This window comes from Nomascus leucogenys, unplaced genomic scaffold (genome assembly GCF_006542625.1).
Source record: "Nomascus leucogenys isolate Asia unplaced genomic scaffold, Asia_NLE_v1 000196F_5129131_qpdss5027280sc, whole genome shotgun sequence".
NCBI lineage: Eukaryota > Metazoa > Chordata > Mammalia > Primates > Hylobatidae > Nomascus > Nomascus leucogenys.
This window is the reverse complement of record NW_022096836.1, coordinates 34,719-49,239: the sequence shown is the minus strand read 5'-3', so window position 1 is coordinate 49,239 and position 14,521 is coordinate 34,719. Positions and strand designations below refer to the sequence as shown.

The 14,521-nt window shown below is 48.0% G+C and overlaps 1 protein-coding gene across 4 annotated transcripts; it reads left to right on the top strand.

The window, feature by feature from the left end:
- The first annotated feature begins 3,156 nt into the window (after positions 1 to 3,156).
- LOC100596408 (protein FAM156A/FAM156B) lies at positions 3,157 to 14,328 on the top strand. Of its 4 annotated transcripts, none has more exons than XM_003282160.3 (4): positions 3,157 to 3,549; positions 5,634 to 5,707; positions 6,438 to 6,530; positions 12,874 to 14,328. In XM_003282160.3, the coding sequence occupies exon 4, from the start codon at positions 12,991 to 12,993 to the stop codon at positions 13,630 to 13,632; it is 642 nt and encodes a 213-aa protein (XP_003282208.4). In that variant the 5' UTR covers positions 3,157 to 3,549; positions 5,634 to 5,707; positions 6,438 to 6,530; positions 12,874 to 12,990; the 3' UTR covers positions 13,633 to 14,328. The 4 variants fall into 4 exon arrangements, with proteins under 4 accessions (XP_003282208.4, XP_030664696.1, XP_030664695.1 ...); XM_030808836.1 differs by lacking the exon at positions 3,157 to 3,549 and adding an exon at positions 3,615 to 4,379; XM_030808835.1 differs by lacking the exon at positions 3,157 to 3,549 and adding an exon at positions 3,615 to 5,322.
- The last annotated feature ends 193 nt before the right edge of the window (positions 14,329 to 14,521 follow it).

The window sequence follows — 14,521 nt, the reverse complement described above, 5'->3', positions numbered from 1 at the left end:
CACACATGATGAGTCTATAGGAATGAAGGAGAGATCTATGTTGCATATCTTTATCATTTATTTTTTTATTGTATATATTTAAGGTATAAAACATGTTGTTATACACACACACAGTGAAATAATTGCTATAGTCAGGTAAATGAACCTGTCACCTTCCTCAGTTACCTTCCTCCATCCTATTCTTTGCAAGTAAACTTTTCCCAAAAACCCTACTCTCAGGTGACATTCCAACTGGGTGGCCCATTGGGGGAATTTTCATGAATTCCCATCATGTGCTATGGAGTAAAAATATCAAACCCACTAAGCGTGCCTTTTGATTACGTGCTCCTTAGGTAAAGTATAATTTGCTCCCCTTCACCTGAGAGCTGAAGGTAAGGAGGAATCATGCAGAGTGGGAGGGAGCAAGTGCAGGCCAGACAGACGGAAGGGCAGGTGTGAGGCGGTGGACATGAGAGAGAGAGCAAGAGAGTGAGTGCGCGTGCTAGAGAGTCCACAAGCATTGGTCGACTGATGAACAGAAAGAGGTCTAGAATGTGGAATACTGAGGGTGGGTGCAGCAGGAGGAGGCATCTGCTATGGAGGATGCATTTGGGGATAGCCAGGGTCTGATGTCCCCAGTCCGGGAGGCTGGACTTTATCCTAAGGGCAGCAGGTAGCCCTAGTAGAATTTGAAAAGGTTTGATATGACCAGATAAGGAGTTAAGAAAGTTGCCTCACACACTGGCACTGAGAATGCATAGGACGGGGTCAAGACTGGTGGCAAGAGGATGAGCTATGACTTGTTGGTGGCATATACCCAAAGGATTATAAATCATTCTACTATAAGGACACATGCACACATATGTTTACTGCAGCACTATTTACAATAGCAAAGACTGGGAACCAACCCAAATGCCCATCAATGATAGACTGGATAAAGAAAATGTGGCACATACACACCATGGAATACTATGCAGCCATAAAAAAAGAATGAGTTCATGTTCATTCTCAGCAAACTAACACAGGAACAGAAAACCAAACACCACATGTTCTCACTCATAAGTGGGAGTTGAACAATGAGAACACACGGACACAGGGAGGGGAACATCACACAGCAGGGCCTGTCGGGGGGTGGGGAGAAAGAGGAGGGAGAGCATTATGACAAATACCTAATGCAAGTGGGGCTTAAAATCTACATGATGGGTTGATGGGTGCAGCAAACTACCATGGCACATGTATACCTATATAACAAACCTGAACGTTCTGCAAGTGTATCCCAGAACTTTAAGTAAAATAAATAAATTTTTTTTAAAAAGTTTCAAAAAAAATAAAAGAGCTCACTTAGAAAGAATTGGGAGGTCGAACTGGCCAGGTTTAGTCACTGTGGGGGTGGTGACAGAGAGGCAGCAATCAAGGATGGCTTTCAAGATCTTTGGCCCAAGCTGCTGGGTGGAACGTGGTGCCTGTCACTGAGTCCAGCAGCACAGGAGGAGGGGCAGGCATGCCGAGAGTGGGGATGGGTGGGTTCACTTTGGGACATGCAGAGTAGTACTTGCTATGGGACTCAGCAACTTATGACTTGAATGACTTCGCAGAGCTGATCTAATCTCTCTGTGCCTACCGTGCCTCATCTGTAATAGGAGAATAAGAATAATTAGAAAAAATTACTGATTTGTTTCATTTGTTGAGTCTAGGAGACAGTTCTCCTTTTATACCGCAGAGTGGTATTTTCTTGTCAGGTCCTCCCAGGTAAAATGGGAATGTCTCAACTTGCCCATACAGTGGCTTGATTTTACCTATCTGCTTTTGGTATCACCACCATTCAGCATGTATTGCCAATACTAAAAAACAAAACAAACAAACAAAAAAAACATAAATTCAAAGTAACTGGTGTTTATTATCACGTGTGTGCCATAATGGCCTATCAGCCTGTCTCGCAGACAAACATACTCTCCCTTCAAATCCTCTAATCTTCCTCTTGAAGCCCACCTCTCCTTCCAGGGGATGGGGTAGGGCCTTTGGGACTCTAACACTCTTTTCTGGGAAGTCATCTCCAACTGCCTAGGATGCTGGATGGGAGGAGGTGAGTGCAACGAGCCTGTGGGGTTGTCAGTTGGCGCAGGAAATCTGTAGATTCAGGGAGAGGATCAAGCCACATGTATGGATTTGGAAATGACAGTGTATGGCTGCACAGCACGAAGGGGATGAAGTCACAGACACCTGGATTTAAATTGAGACTCCACCATTTTTTAAATATCTTCTGTGACTTTGGGAAGGTTACTTAACCTCTCTGTGGCTCAGTTACTTCATTTGTATAATGAAATGATGATAATATTCTGGGATAATAGTTCATGTTTCCTTCCTTCACCTAAACCACGAAAATATTACTTTTTGAGAACTATAAACTCTGTTCACGGGGTGTCTTCTTCCAGGGTTAAAAAGGAATCTATTATTCATGTATCTGCTAGGACAAACGTTGCATGTCGCTTGACTCCTGACATACGCCACGGTAAAGAAATCTCTGCACACTTTCGTGTTCTGGGAAATCGTTGACCACAAAGGACCAATATTATCCATGGGACTTATATAAGGGATGCTGCCTGTCCACTCTGTGCCATGGCTCCCAGATGGCCGACCCAGCCACTCCCTGTTCTTTTGTCTCAGAAATGATTCACCTAGACGAGAGGTCTGTCCTCCTGAAAGCAGCTAGGCACAGAGAGAAACATTCCCTGTTCAGCTGGCTGAGACTTCCGCTGATTACAAAAACAACCCCTGCCCCATAAATCTCCCCACTAAAACCGGTCTACTCCTTCCTGTGAAAGTGAAAGACACCCCCCGGCTCCACGCTTACCCCGACAGTGTGGTTTCCCCTTCTGGGGCGCTCTCCCTACGGCAGTAGCCTGAATAATTTCAATGTCTTGAATTGTTTGGTTTTTGTCTTTAAAGGGTGCCTGTACCGCTCATGCAAACACAGTAAATAACGAAAATGAAACGCCAGGTATCGGTTCTCAGAGGCGCAACCTAAGGCAAATCTCCCAGCCAATCATAGGAGAAATCGGCCTCCTCCCGTGTCTCCAGCCCAGTTCCCTCGTCCCTCGCCCATGAAGTCACATCCGCTTCCTGGAGTCTCTCCCATAGCCTCCGGAAGCATTCGTCCAGCTCATGAGACACGCTCCCGAAAGGGCCGCTCCAGGAACGCCGCGGCGCACTTCCGGAAAGTGCGGCCTCCACACCTTCTCTGTCTCAGCCGAGCTGGGCGGCGTGGTTCGCGACAAAACACCCAGCCGCTCTCACATAGACGCCCACTCGCTCCCTCTCCCAGCTCCGGCGGCTCGCGGCAGCCAATCGAAGATCCAGTTTCTGGCCTGCGTCGCATCCCTGTGACGCCAGCTCAACCCCGCCGACGCCAGCTTCCGCGCTGCGGCCCTTCTAGCCTGTCGGTGGGCGGCTCCTCCCGGTTGTCTTAACCCTTCAATTCAGAGCTGGCCGCGCTGCGTTTCCAGGGCAGAGGAAACGAGGCGCCGCGCTGGCGCCTGGACGGCTGGAACCGGCTCCGGAGCGAGAACGCGCGTGAGAGAGCCCGAGAGAGACGGAGAGCGAGCGAGCGAGCGCGCGGGAGAGACTGAGAGCGGGGGGGGAGGAGGAGTGGGTGGGAGAGACTTTCAGAGAGACAGAGCGAGAGGCCGAGACCGAGGCTGTCCCTAGCACAGGCTGGGGTGTCTTGGGACTCGAATCCCTGGGTTGGGCCGGCTGGGAGCGGGGCTTTGGGAGGAAGCGGGTGGTTTTCCCCGTCGTCCATATCTCGCCAGTATGAGAATGGCGGTCGTGCACTCTGGGGGTGGCGTTGTTCTCTTTCTCTGCTTGGGGGTGGCTCTTTTTCAGCGGAGAAAGAGGATCCCGAGACGCCGCGGGCATTCGTAGCCGGCCGGGCTGCACTTGGGCTAGGATCATGTTCAACGGGTTCAGAAATCACCGTGTCCTTGGCATCACCTCCCTCCCCACCTCCTCTCCCACCGCACAGCAGGAGACACAGTGACTGGAGGGTTTTCAAGGAGGACTGCATTGCCTCTATTGAAACAAACCGTCCGACAAACCCTTTCTTGGACGTGTGACAGAGAGACGGTCATGATGTGACATATGAGTAGACGTGCGTTTAATGGGCGCTGTGATTCCTGCATTCGTGCTCAATGAATGGTCCAGGCCATTTGTGTCCAGTAGCCGCACAAGCTACAGGGTCTCATGTTTAGAGAAGGAGGGCCTCTCCGCCGTCCACCTTGCTGGAGTACAGGCGACCCTGGGCGGTAGCCCTCTGCGCCATCAGAAATGTGGTGCTCTGAGTAGGCACAGATTTCCATTTGCATCTCCAGTACCATTTCCCTCTATTAACATATCCCTGTTGGGTGCGTTGGATATGTGCGTGGGTGTGAGGGTAGTTTGGTATGTTTGCTCGCAAAAGGAAAAGTGAATGGCCTTCCTTGGCTGAGCTTATCAGGGCGCTAGCAGTGGTGAGAGAAAGGACTACTGTATTCTTAGGAGCAGAATCTTAACACCTCCCTGTAAAACGGGCAGTGTGTCTTGACCTAGAATGCTTTGGCATTTAATAAAATGTCCTGTGAATACTTTCCATAGGGAAGCACTGTTTTTACCGTTTCTGGTTGGACAGTGGTTATATTTCAAATCGTAGTTCAGAATTCCTGAAGTACCCAAATTAAATATCTACATGGCAGTAATTCATTTCCTTTCCTTAGTGTGTGGTTGGAAGATTAATTTGAGATAAGTGTTCAGTTCTGGGCTGGGCAATCGTGCCGGGCACGGGAAATTTAGGTTCTTTAAGGGAAAGGCCTGATGTGCTAAAATGAAATCTAAACCATATTTAGCCGCTTATGAGAATATGAAGGTAAGGAGAGCCACAGGTAAGTATATGTCTGTGAATGCGAATTAAAACGGGTGACAATATAAAGAGAGATTGGTGTCACAAATAGTGAAGTGGCTTTTGTATTTCAGCAGACCTCAGTGAGAATTGGTCACCACCACTCCCTAGGTGTGTGACCTTGAGTGAGTTGCTTAACCTCTCTGATCCTATTACCTCATCTGCAACTGGGGATGAGAATATATATCATAGCAAGCCCTGGGAGAAGCTGTTCCTGGCCACCTGGGCTATGGTGGTTTTGACTTCTTCTGTGTCAGAAGTACCCCCGTCTCATGCCTGCCATAGTTGTCTTTTTGTTTTGTTTTGTTTTGGGGGATGGTCTCACCTGTCACCCAGGCCGGATTGCACTGGCCTCAACCTCCTGAGTTCAAGTGATCGTCCTACCTCAGCCTCCCTAGTAGCTGGTACCCCAGGTATGCAGCATCATGCCTGGCTAAATTTTAACAATTTTTTGTGGAGACGGTGATCTCGCCCTGTTGTTCAGGCTGGTCTCAAACTCCTGGGCTCAAACAGTCCTCCCGCCTCAGCCTCCAAAAGTGCTTGGATTAGAGGCGTGAGCCACCATTCCTGGCTCCTTGGACAATATTTTATTCCTCAGACTGAGATGTCTCCTTGGGATGGGGCTGCATTGGATAATTCACTGAAGGCACCGCTGAATGGAGTGGGCCCTCAGTAAATACCTGGAGGAATGTGACCTGGCCAGTGAGGTTATTTTCTTTTGTAGGTGAAAGGTGTAGCAGTCACTCGGCCTATACCCACAGCATCGACCTCGTGAATCCAGCGACCTGACTGCCTTGGGTGAGTCTAGGCAAGCTCCATTCTCGCCAGAGCGGACTTGCTCCTTGTCTTCCTCTTGCTGCTCTGGCCACTCTTCTTGGTCCCGCCCCTGTTCCCCTCCCTGGACTCCCAATTGTACTCCCGCTGCTTTTCTGTGTACTCACCTGCTGGGAGACCCCTGATGCCAGCACCACGCTTCACTGCTGTCTTCATTTTCTTCTTTCTTTCTTAGAAGTGGGCATTGCTGGCTTTACTGACTACCTGTTCTTTTGTTACAAAGCTGCTAAAAATTGTATTTCCTCCACTCCAGACCCAGTAGGATAGAGATGATCTGTGTAGATATCAAAAATATAGAACGTCTCCAAGCCGTGTGTAGGACAGACTCTTTCCTCAATCTGTGTGGCGTTGCGTGGCTAGGAGTTAGATTCCTTTGCCATGACATGGCATGAGACTAGGAGCACAGTTTTCAGCACCCAGCAACCTTGCACGGATCTTAGTCATTTTGCTGTAGGATTTTGCCATTTCTAGAAAAAAGTCCATATTTAATTGGGATTATTAAATGAAATCTGTGTCTTTAAACTGAAATAAATGCACTTTATAAGGGTATCTCATATCTTTGTGGAAGATTGAAAAAAGCATCGCATGGGACTGGCTTAATTTTCAAAAGAAACACAAAGCTCTTCCTGGTGCTCATCTCCAGGGCGTAGTCTGGACTCACTTGCTTAGCTGTTCTCTTTCTCCTTCCGCACAGGAGAATTGAAGCGAATGAGAGTGGGGAGTGTGAGAGGTGCGTTCGGTGCAGCATTTCTGGCATGGGAACAGAACTGGCCAGGAGGAAGTGACGGTAAGGATTCGCAGCATTGCACCCGATCCCGGGGCAGCTGTGGACATGCGGGCCAGCCCCTAGGACTCTGCTGTCTGAACTCTTCCTTCAGGATTACTTTCTCGCTTAGGTGTCAGGGGAGGCTGAACACCCAGAGAGGCAATGCCACCAAGGGTGTGTTCATCTGCAGTCAGGGAGACCTGGGAGGGAATTCTGTCCCTGAGTGGTTGTGTGATCTGAGGGAAGTTACTTGACCTCTCCATGCAGGAATTTCTGCCTTTGCAACATGGGAAAATATGGATTCTGCAGGGTTGACTTGACATACTCAGTGAGATGTTTATCACGGGCCCCACATCCTTCTTGTTTCATTTGATAGATACTTGTGAATGTCCACTGGGCTCACTCAAGGCTCTGTGATGGGTGAACAAGACAAAGTCCCTGGCCTCTGTCAGCTCCTGGGCTAGTGGGTTGACAGAGAAATAACCATCTGTTGACAGCCGAGTGGGATTGGGGCTGGGACAGGGGAAATACAGGGCGTTTTAGGAGCTTGGAGAAGGCTTCCTGGGAGAAGTGCTATCTCAGCTGAGTCACGCAGGGTGAATGAGAGGTGAAGGTCTTGCCAAGGGCCATGGCAGTTCCAAACTGCAGGCACCCATCACTATACCCGGCTAATTTTTATTTTTAGTAGAGGTGGGGTTTCACCCCGGTGGCCAGGCTGGTCTGGAACTGCTGACCTCAAGTGATCCACCCGCCTCAGCCTCCCGAAGCAGGGATTACAGGCGTGAGTCACTGTGCCCAGCGTGACTGTAAATGTTAATCATGTCCACAGATACCTTCCCAGCAACAACTAGAGTAGCATTTGACCAAAAGGGACCAGGCACCAAACCTGGCCGAGTTGACCGATAAAACCATCACAGTGAGGTATTGGTGCCCAGAGACATCACCTCTCATGCTGAAGGTCTGACCGGTAAACTGTCTGGGTTCCCTGTCTCCAGTCGTCCTTCTCTCTCTTCAGTAGCTGCATGACATGATGCAGGAAACTTGAGGCTGTGGTGTTTCATGCAGAGATTTTTGATACAAGGTCTTTTACCTGGGGGCAAGTGCCTGTTGAAGAAATGACATTGGTGAGATGATGAAGGAAGGGAAGTCCCATGTATTGCTGCAGCTTCTCCCCTCCGCACACACAACGGACTTCTCTAGGCCTCACTGTCCTTAATGCCTCTGTCAGGGATCATGAGCAACTCCATGGGTGTGGTTTGAGAATCTCTGGATGAACCTACACACAGGATGGTAAAATGTTTCATTTCACAAAATTGCTGGAGGGAAAAAGAGAGAAAAGACAGCGATGACTATGTGGGCCGGTTGTCAGTTGATGTCTCCAGAATCTTACTATTTCTTTTTTTTCTTTTTCTTTTTTTTTTTTTTTTTTGAGACAGAGTCTTGCTCCGTTGCGCAGACTGGAGTGCAGTGGTGCAATCTCGGCTTACTGCAACCTCCGCCTCCTGGGTTCAAGTGATTCTCCTGCCTCAACCTCTCTATTACCTGGGATTACAGGTGCCCGCCACCACACCCAGCTAATTTTTTTGTATTTTCAGTAGAGATGGCGTTTCGCCATGTTGGCCAGGCTGGTCTCAAACCCCTGACCTCAGGTGATCTGCCTGCCTCGGCGTCCCAAAGTGCTGGGATTACAGGCATGAGCCACCACACCCGGCACACATTTCTTCTCATAAAAGTGTTTGTGGCTGGGAACAGTGGCTCACGCCTGTAATCCCAGCACTCTGGGAGGCTGAGGCATGCAGATCATGTGGAGCTCAGGAGTTCCAGACCAGCCTAGGCAACATGGCGAAATCCCGTCTCTACAAAAAATACAAAACTTAGCCGGGCATGGTGGCCCACGCCTGTAGTGCAAGCTGCTCCGGCGTCCGAGGCTGGAGGATCCCTTGAGCCCAGGAAGCAGAGGTTTCAGTGAGCCAAGATTTTGCCACTGCACACCAGACTGGGTAACAGAGCGAGTCCCTGCCTCAAACAACAAACAAACAAAACAACAAAAGAAACGTGGGGGGTGGGGGTTGTAAGGTCTTTTCTCTCTCTGAGAATTGGCTTTCTACCTGTAGAAATAGATCCTGAGAGAGTCCTTGTGACACATGAGAATTGGCTGGGAGATAATTGGGTTAAGATCATTTTCCAAACGTTTCACACATAACTGTTTGTGTCAGATAGTGGTGGCCCAAAGGATGTCAGGGAACTAACTCGTAGGAAAGATAGATTGCAATTTCTGAAAAGTTAAGAACTCTTTCTGGGATGTGTGTGTGTGTTTATATATGTTTGTGTTCAGTACGTATTCAAACTGTTCCTGATACGGTTCTGTCTTTCTTGCCCCAGTGTGTGCTGATAGCCACGATTTGGTGAATAAACATTCAAAGGACCAGTATCCTCTGAAGAAAACTAGTGAATTCTTGGTTCCCACGTTTGTCAAAAGAATAGAGCCTGGGAGGCTGATCTAAAGTTTCCATTTAGCATTTAATGTCAATTTTTGGTGCATTCATCCAAGATGTATTTATCAAAACAATACAGAGAGATATTCATATTGCAAAATATGCCATTGGGTTTTTTCACTTAACCTACAGCAAGGTTGACTTTTTTTCCCTCGGGAGTACAGTTCTGTGAGCTTTGACACGGGCATACATTCTTGTCACCACCACCACAGTTGGGATCCAGAACAGTCCCATCACCCCAGGACACTCCCTGGAACTGCCCCATTGCGGTTACCCCTTCTTCATCCATCATCCTTGGTGTAAAGTGATCTGTTTCCTTCCCTCTAGTTTTGTCTTGGGGAGAGTGTTATGTCAATGACACCATACAGTTTGTGGCCTTGTGAGGCGGGCTTCCTTCTTTTGGCCCGATGAACATCTCGGATGAGTGTCAGATGCCTCTGTCATAGGCTGTTGTTTTTTCACGAAGGCAGTTTCACTGTGTGGAAGACCACAAGTGTTCATTTTCCTCTGTCCAGTGCGGGGCAGTTTCGCATCGAGCTGCTTTTACAATTCAGTGCGGGCTTTTTTGTGAACCTAAGTTTTCATTTCTCTAGGGTAGATACCCAGGAGTGGGATGGCTGGGTCCTATGGTAAACATCTGTTTGACTTACAAGAAACTGCCAAACTGCTTCTCAAAGTTGCTGTGCTATTTCGCCCTCCCAGCTGCAAAGTGTGAGAGTTCCAGTCGCCCAACATGTTCTCCTCGCTTGGCCTTGCCAGTCTCCATGGTGTTAATTTGCATTCCCCTAATGCTGAATAATGTTAAATATGGTTTCTTGCGTTCCCATTCAAGTCCTTCCCCCATTTTCTATTTGGGGTGTTGGTTTTCTTATTGTGGAGTTTTGAAAATGCACCATGTATTTTGGATATAAGATCTGTCAGGTCGGTGATTCTCAAACATTTCCTCCTAGTGGTGCAGCTTTGATTTTCATTCTCTGAACACACTGGCCCTTACACAGCCAAAGTTGTGTTGTGTTGTGTTGTGTTGTGTTTGTTGTGTTGTATTGTATTGTATTCTGTTCTGTTCTGTTTATTTATTTAGAGACAGGGGCTCGCTATGTCGCTGGAGGGCAGTGGCTCGATCTCAGCTCACTGCAGCCTCTGCCTCCTGAGTCGAGCAATTCTCCTGCCTCAGCCTCCCCAGTAGCTGGGGACTACAGGCATGTGCCACCATGCCAGCTAATTTTTGTATTTTTTGGTAGAGACAGGGTTTCACCATGTTGGCCAGGCTGGTCTTGAACAACTGAACTCTAGTGATCTGCCCGCCTTGGCCTCCCGAAGTGTCGGGATTACAGGCAGGAGCCACCACGCCCGGCCAGAGCCAGAGTTTTAAATTTTGCCAAATTCCTATTCATCCATCTTTCCTTTCCACGGATCATGCATCTCAGGTCATGTCCTAGCCTCCCCTCACAAAGATGTCCTCCTACGGTTTCTACCAAAAGTCTTAGTATTGAACTTTGGCGTGTAGGTCTCTGAACCCTTTTTCCTTAATTGTGTGTAAAGGTTGAGGTTGAGGTGCATCTTTTTGCATAAGGATAGGCCACCTCATGTACTGAAAAGCTTATCCCTTCTCCATTGGATTCCCTCTCACACCCATGTCAAAACTCACTGGACACATTTCTATGGATGGATTCATGGTCTCTATTTTATTCCATGGATCTACTCGTCTACCCCTGTAAGCCAGCAATCTCGATTATTACAGCTTTAGAGCAAATCTGAAAATCTGATAATATCATCTCTCTAAAATCCCTTCTGCTTTTTTTGAAACATCAGATATTCCACGTGAATTGTAGAATCTGCTTGTTTATGCATGCAAATGTCCCTCAAGGATTCTGATTGGCAGGCACTGCATTCATTCTACAGATCAAGTTGGGGACAATGGACTTTTAACCTTTTTGGGTCTTTAAATATGGGAACACATTGTTTCTCTCCATTTAACTAAATCTTCTTTGATTTTTTTCATTACCGTTTAATAGTTTTGGGCATACAGACCCCGTCCACGTATTTTAGCTTTATACATAAGCATTTCATTGTGTTTGCAGCTTTTGTAAAACAGTATTATTTCTTAAATTTAGGTTTCCAGTTACTCATAGGATTGTTTTCCCTGTGTTGAGTTTCTCTCCTGTATCGCTGCTAAGCTCTCATTAATGAGCACTAAGTTATTATTAGCTCTGAGAGTCTGGGGGAGATACATTGGTTGTTTCATGTAGACGATCACAGGACCTATGAAAAGGAGTACTTTGGTTTCTTGCTTTCTCCGGTGTGTGCCATGACTCTTCAGGCATTATAGCACTGACTAGGCCTCAGCGTGATGTTGAATAGCTGTGGTGAGAGTGGACGTCCTTGCCTGTTTCGCGTCCTTAGGCAGAAAGCATCCAGTCGTTGACCATTAAGTAGCTTGTTAGTTGTAGGTTTGACTGTACACGCCCTTTTTCAGGTTGAGGAAGTTGTCTTGTGTTCCTAGTGTGCCAGAGCTTTTATATCACCAGTGGACTTTGAATCTTACCAAATGGTTTTTCTGCATAGCTTGATGTGATCCTGTCATTTTTGTTCTTCATCTGATCTCTCAATCTGTGGGTTACACTGATTGATTTTCAGGTGTGGGAAGAACAACCCTTGCATTCCCGCTATAAAACCCACTTGATCGTGGCTTATTATTCTTCTCACATATTGCTCAATTCAAACTGCTAGGTTTTGTTGAATACTTTGGTGCCTGTATTAGGGAAGAATACTGGTCTGTCCTTTTCTTGGTATCCCTGCGGTGCTGGCCTCATAAAATCAGTGGGGCGCATTCCCTCTGCTTTGTTTCCTAGAAGAAGTTGTGTAAGTTGGTGGTATTTCTTCATTAAATGTTTGGTAGACTTGGCCAGTGAAACTGTCTTGGCCCAGAGATCTTTTTGCAAATGTGTTTGCCTGTGAATTCAACCTCTTTAAAACATATAGGACTGTGCACACAGTTCAGTGTTTGAAACCCATCCTGTGGGAATTTCCGTAGCTTGTGGTTTTCAAGTATGTGCTACATTTCCTCTGACCTGTAGAATGTGAATCTGTAGAGTTGCATGTATTCTTACCATATTGACCCTTTTATGTTTTCTGGGTCTGGAGTGAAATCTCTTCTTGCATTCCTGATATTGGTAACTTGTTTCTTTGCCCTCTTTTTTCCCAGCCAGTCCTGCCACGGGTGTATCAATTTCATTGATCACTTCAAAGAACCAGCTTTTTTTTTTTTTTTTTTCTTCTGGATTAATTGAATTCATCTATGTGTTTTTCTGTTTGAAGTCTCCTGGGGGTTTATGCATAATTCTGTTGTTTAGCAAAATAAATTCTTATCCACACTAGGAATTTGGAAACGATTTCCATAGGCATGAGCAGCCTTTTCGACTAGATGCAAACCCAGTGGTCGGGAAGGCGAACATACAAAAGGGTGTGTCCCCATGATGCAAGCGCTTACAGTCGAGTAAAAGTCTCCCTTGTGAATGGATGAAAATGAACGCTCATGGGCAGAGCACCTGTGAGTCACACATTGATTATTCTACAAATGATGCTTGGGAAGGGGTTGGAAAATGTCAGCAGGGAATTGACGTCGTCGAACTGCATCACATCCTTTTGCACCCCGTGTCACGTGGATGCATTAATTGGTATCATTTCTAAATCCTTTATTAGATGGCATTAATATTCTAAGCTGGCGAGATGTATGATCTCACGTCATCCTCAGAAGAAGCCTAGGACAGGGTCTCTGTGTAATGCCCATTCTACACACAGGAAGTGGAGGGACAGAGAGGTTGAGTAAGATGAATAATCCTGTGTTTTCTTATCACCTTGTGTTGCAGTCTGGGTTCTGCCCGCACACATTCCTCGCTACCTTCTTGGTGTCTGAGAACCTCCAGCTTCATCTCCTTTTCTGGACCCGAGGGCCTGGCGGAGCTTCCAGCTGGGACCAGACCTCCATGGATCCACTCCAGAAACGGAATCCAGCATCGCCTTCCAAATCTTCCCTGATGACAGCTGCAGAGACTTCCCAGGAAGGTCCAGCGCCCTCTCAGCCTTCGTACTCAGAACAGCCGATGATGGGCCTCAGTAACCTGAGCCCCGGTCCTGGCCCCAGCCAGGCCGTGCCTCTCCCAGAGGGGCTGCTCCGCCAGCGGTACAGAGAGGAGAAGACGCGGGAAGCGCGGCGGTGGGAGAGGCTGGAGTTCCTTCAGAGGAAGAAAGCATTCCTGCGGCATGTGAGGAGGAGACACCGCGATCACATGGCCCCCTATGCTGTTGGGAGGGAAGCCAGAATCTCCCCGTTAGGTGACAGAAGTCAGAATCGATTCCGATGTGAATGTCGATACTGCCAGAGCCACAGGCCGAATCTTTCTGGGATCCCTGGGGAGAGTAACAGGGCCCCACATCCCTCCTCCTGGGAGACACTGGTGCAGGGCCTCAGTGGCTTGACTCTCAGCCTAGGCACCAACCAGCCTGGGCCTCTGCCTGAAGCGGCACTCCAACCACAGGAGACAGAGGAGAAGCGCCAGCGAGAGAGGCAGCAGGAGAGCAAAATAATGTTTCAGAGGCTGCTCAAGCAGTGGTTAGAGGAAAACTGAGACGTGCACCCACATGGGATGGAGACCCAAAGGGACTCAGACGGAGCCGCCGTGTTGGCAGCGCCTGGGTGTGGGCCCATTTTGGGGACCAAACAGCAAGCTGTGGTCGGATGAGTGCCAGGACCTGTGTAGCGGGACACGTGGGAATCCTCCCAGCATGATGATGCTTGACCGACCCGAGGAAGGTCCTCATCTTTCGTGCCTGTCATTCTCGGATGGCTGTGAGACATTCCTTGGCAAGGGACGCTGCGTACCAGCGGTCCTTGCCGCATCTCACATGGCTCCTGTGATGCATGTTGTCGCTTTCCCACCCGGGATCTCCATCTCTCTTCCCTTCCTGCTGTCAGTAAGAGATCACATGTCTGTGTAGTGTGAATGCCTTGTCGCTGTCCCGTGCTTTTGCACCATTGGGTCGACTGCCTCTGAGAAGCAGCACTAGGCCTGTTGAAATGCAATGTGCTGCCCTGAGATCCAGTTTCAAGAATGGGCAGCTAAACACAGTGTGGGAAAGGAATGTGGAATGAGAACTTGGTGGTTCACCGCTGTACTATTTGCGTAAATGTTTATGTATGTGATAAGCTACATGTATGTAAATGTTGCAATACCCCTAACAGTCGAGTAGTATTCTCCCTTACAGGAATTTTTGACGGGGTTCCTTATCATCAATACCAAATAAATAGATGTAGGAATGGAAAATGGGTGTAGAATTCAGGTTTGTTCCTCAGTATTGGTTTGTTTCTCAATAGATCTGAGCTGGCTACCTTGAACTCTCCCAGCAGGGGATCCGGGTTTATTGAGGGAAGCTCTACGCTGTGGAGACTGGGAATGGGGGAGGGAGGGCACCAGAGAACACAGCCCAGTCACTGTTTGAGCCCTGCAGCGGGACCAG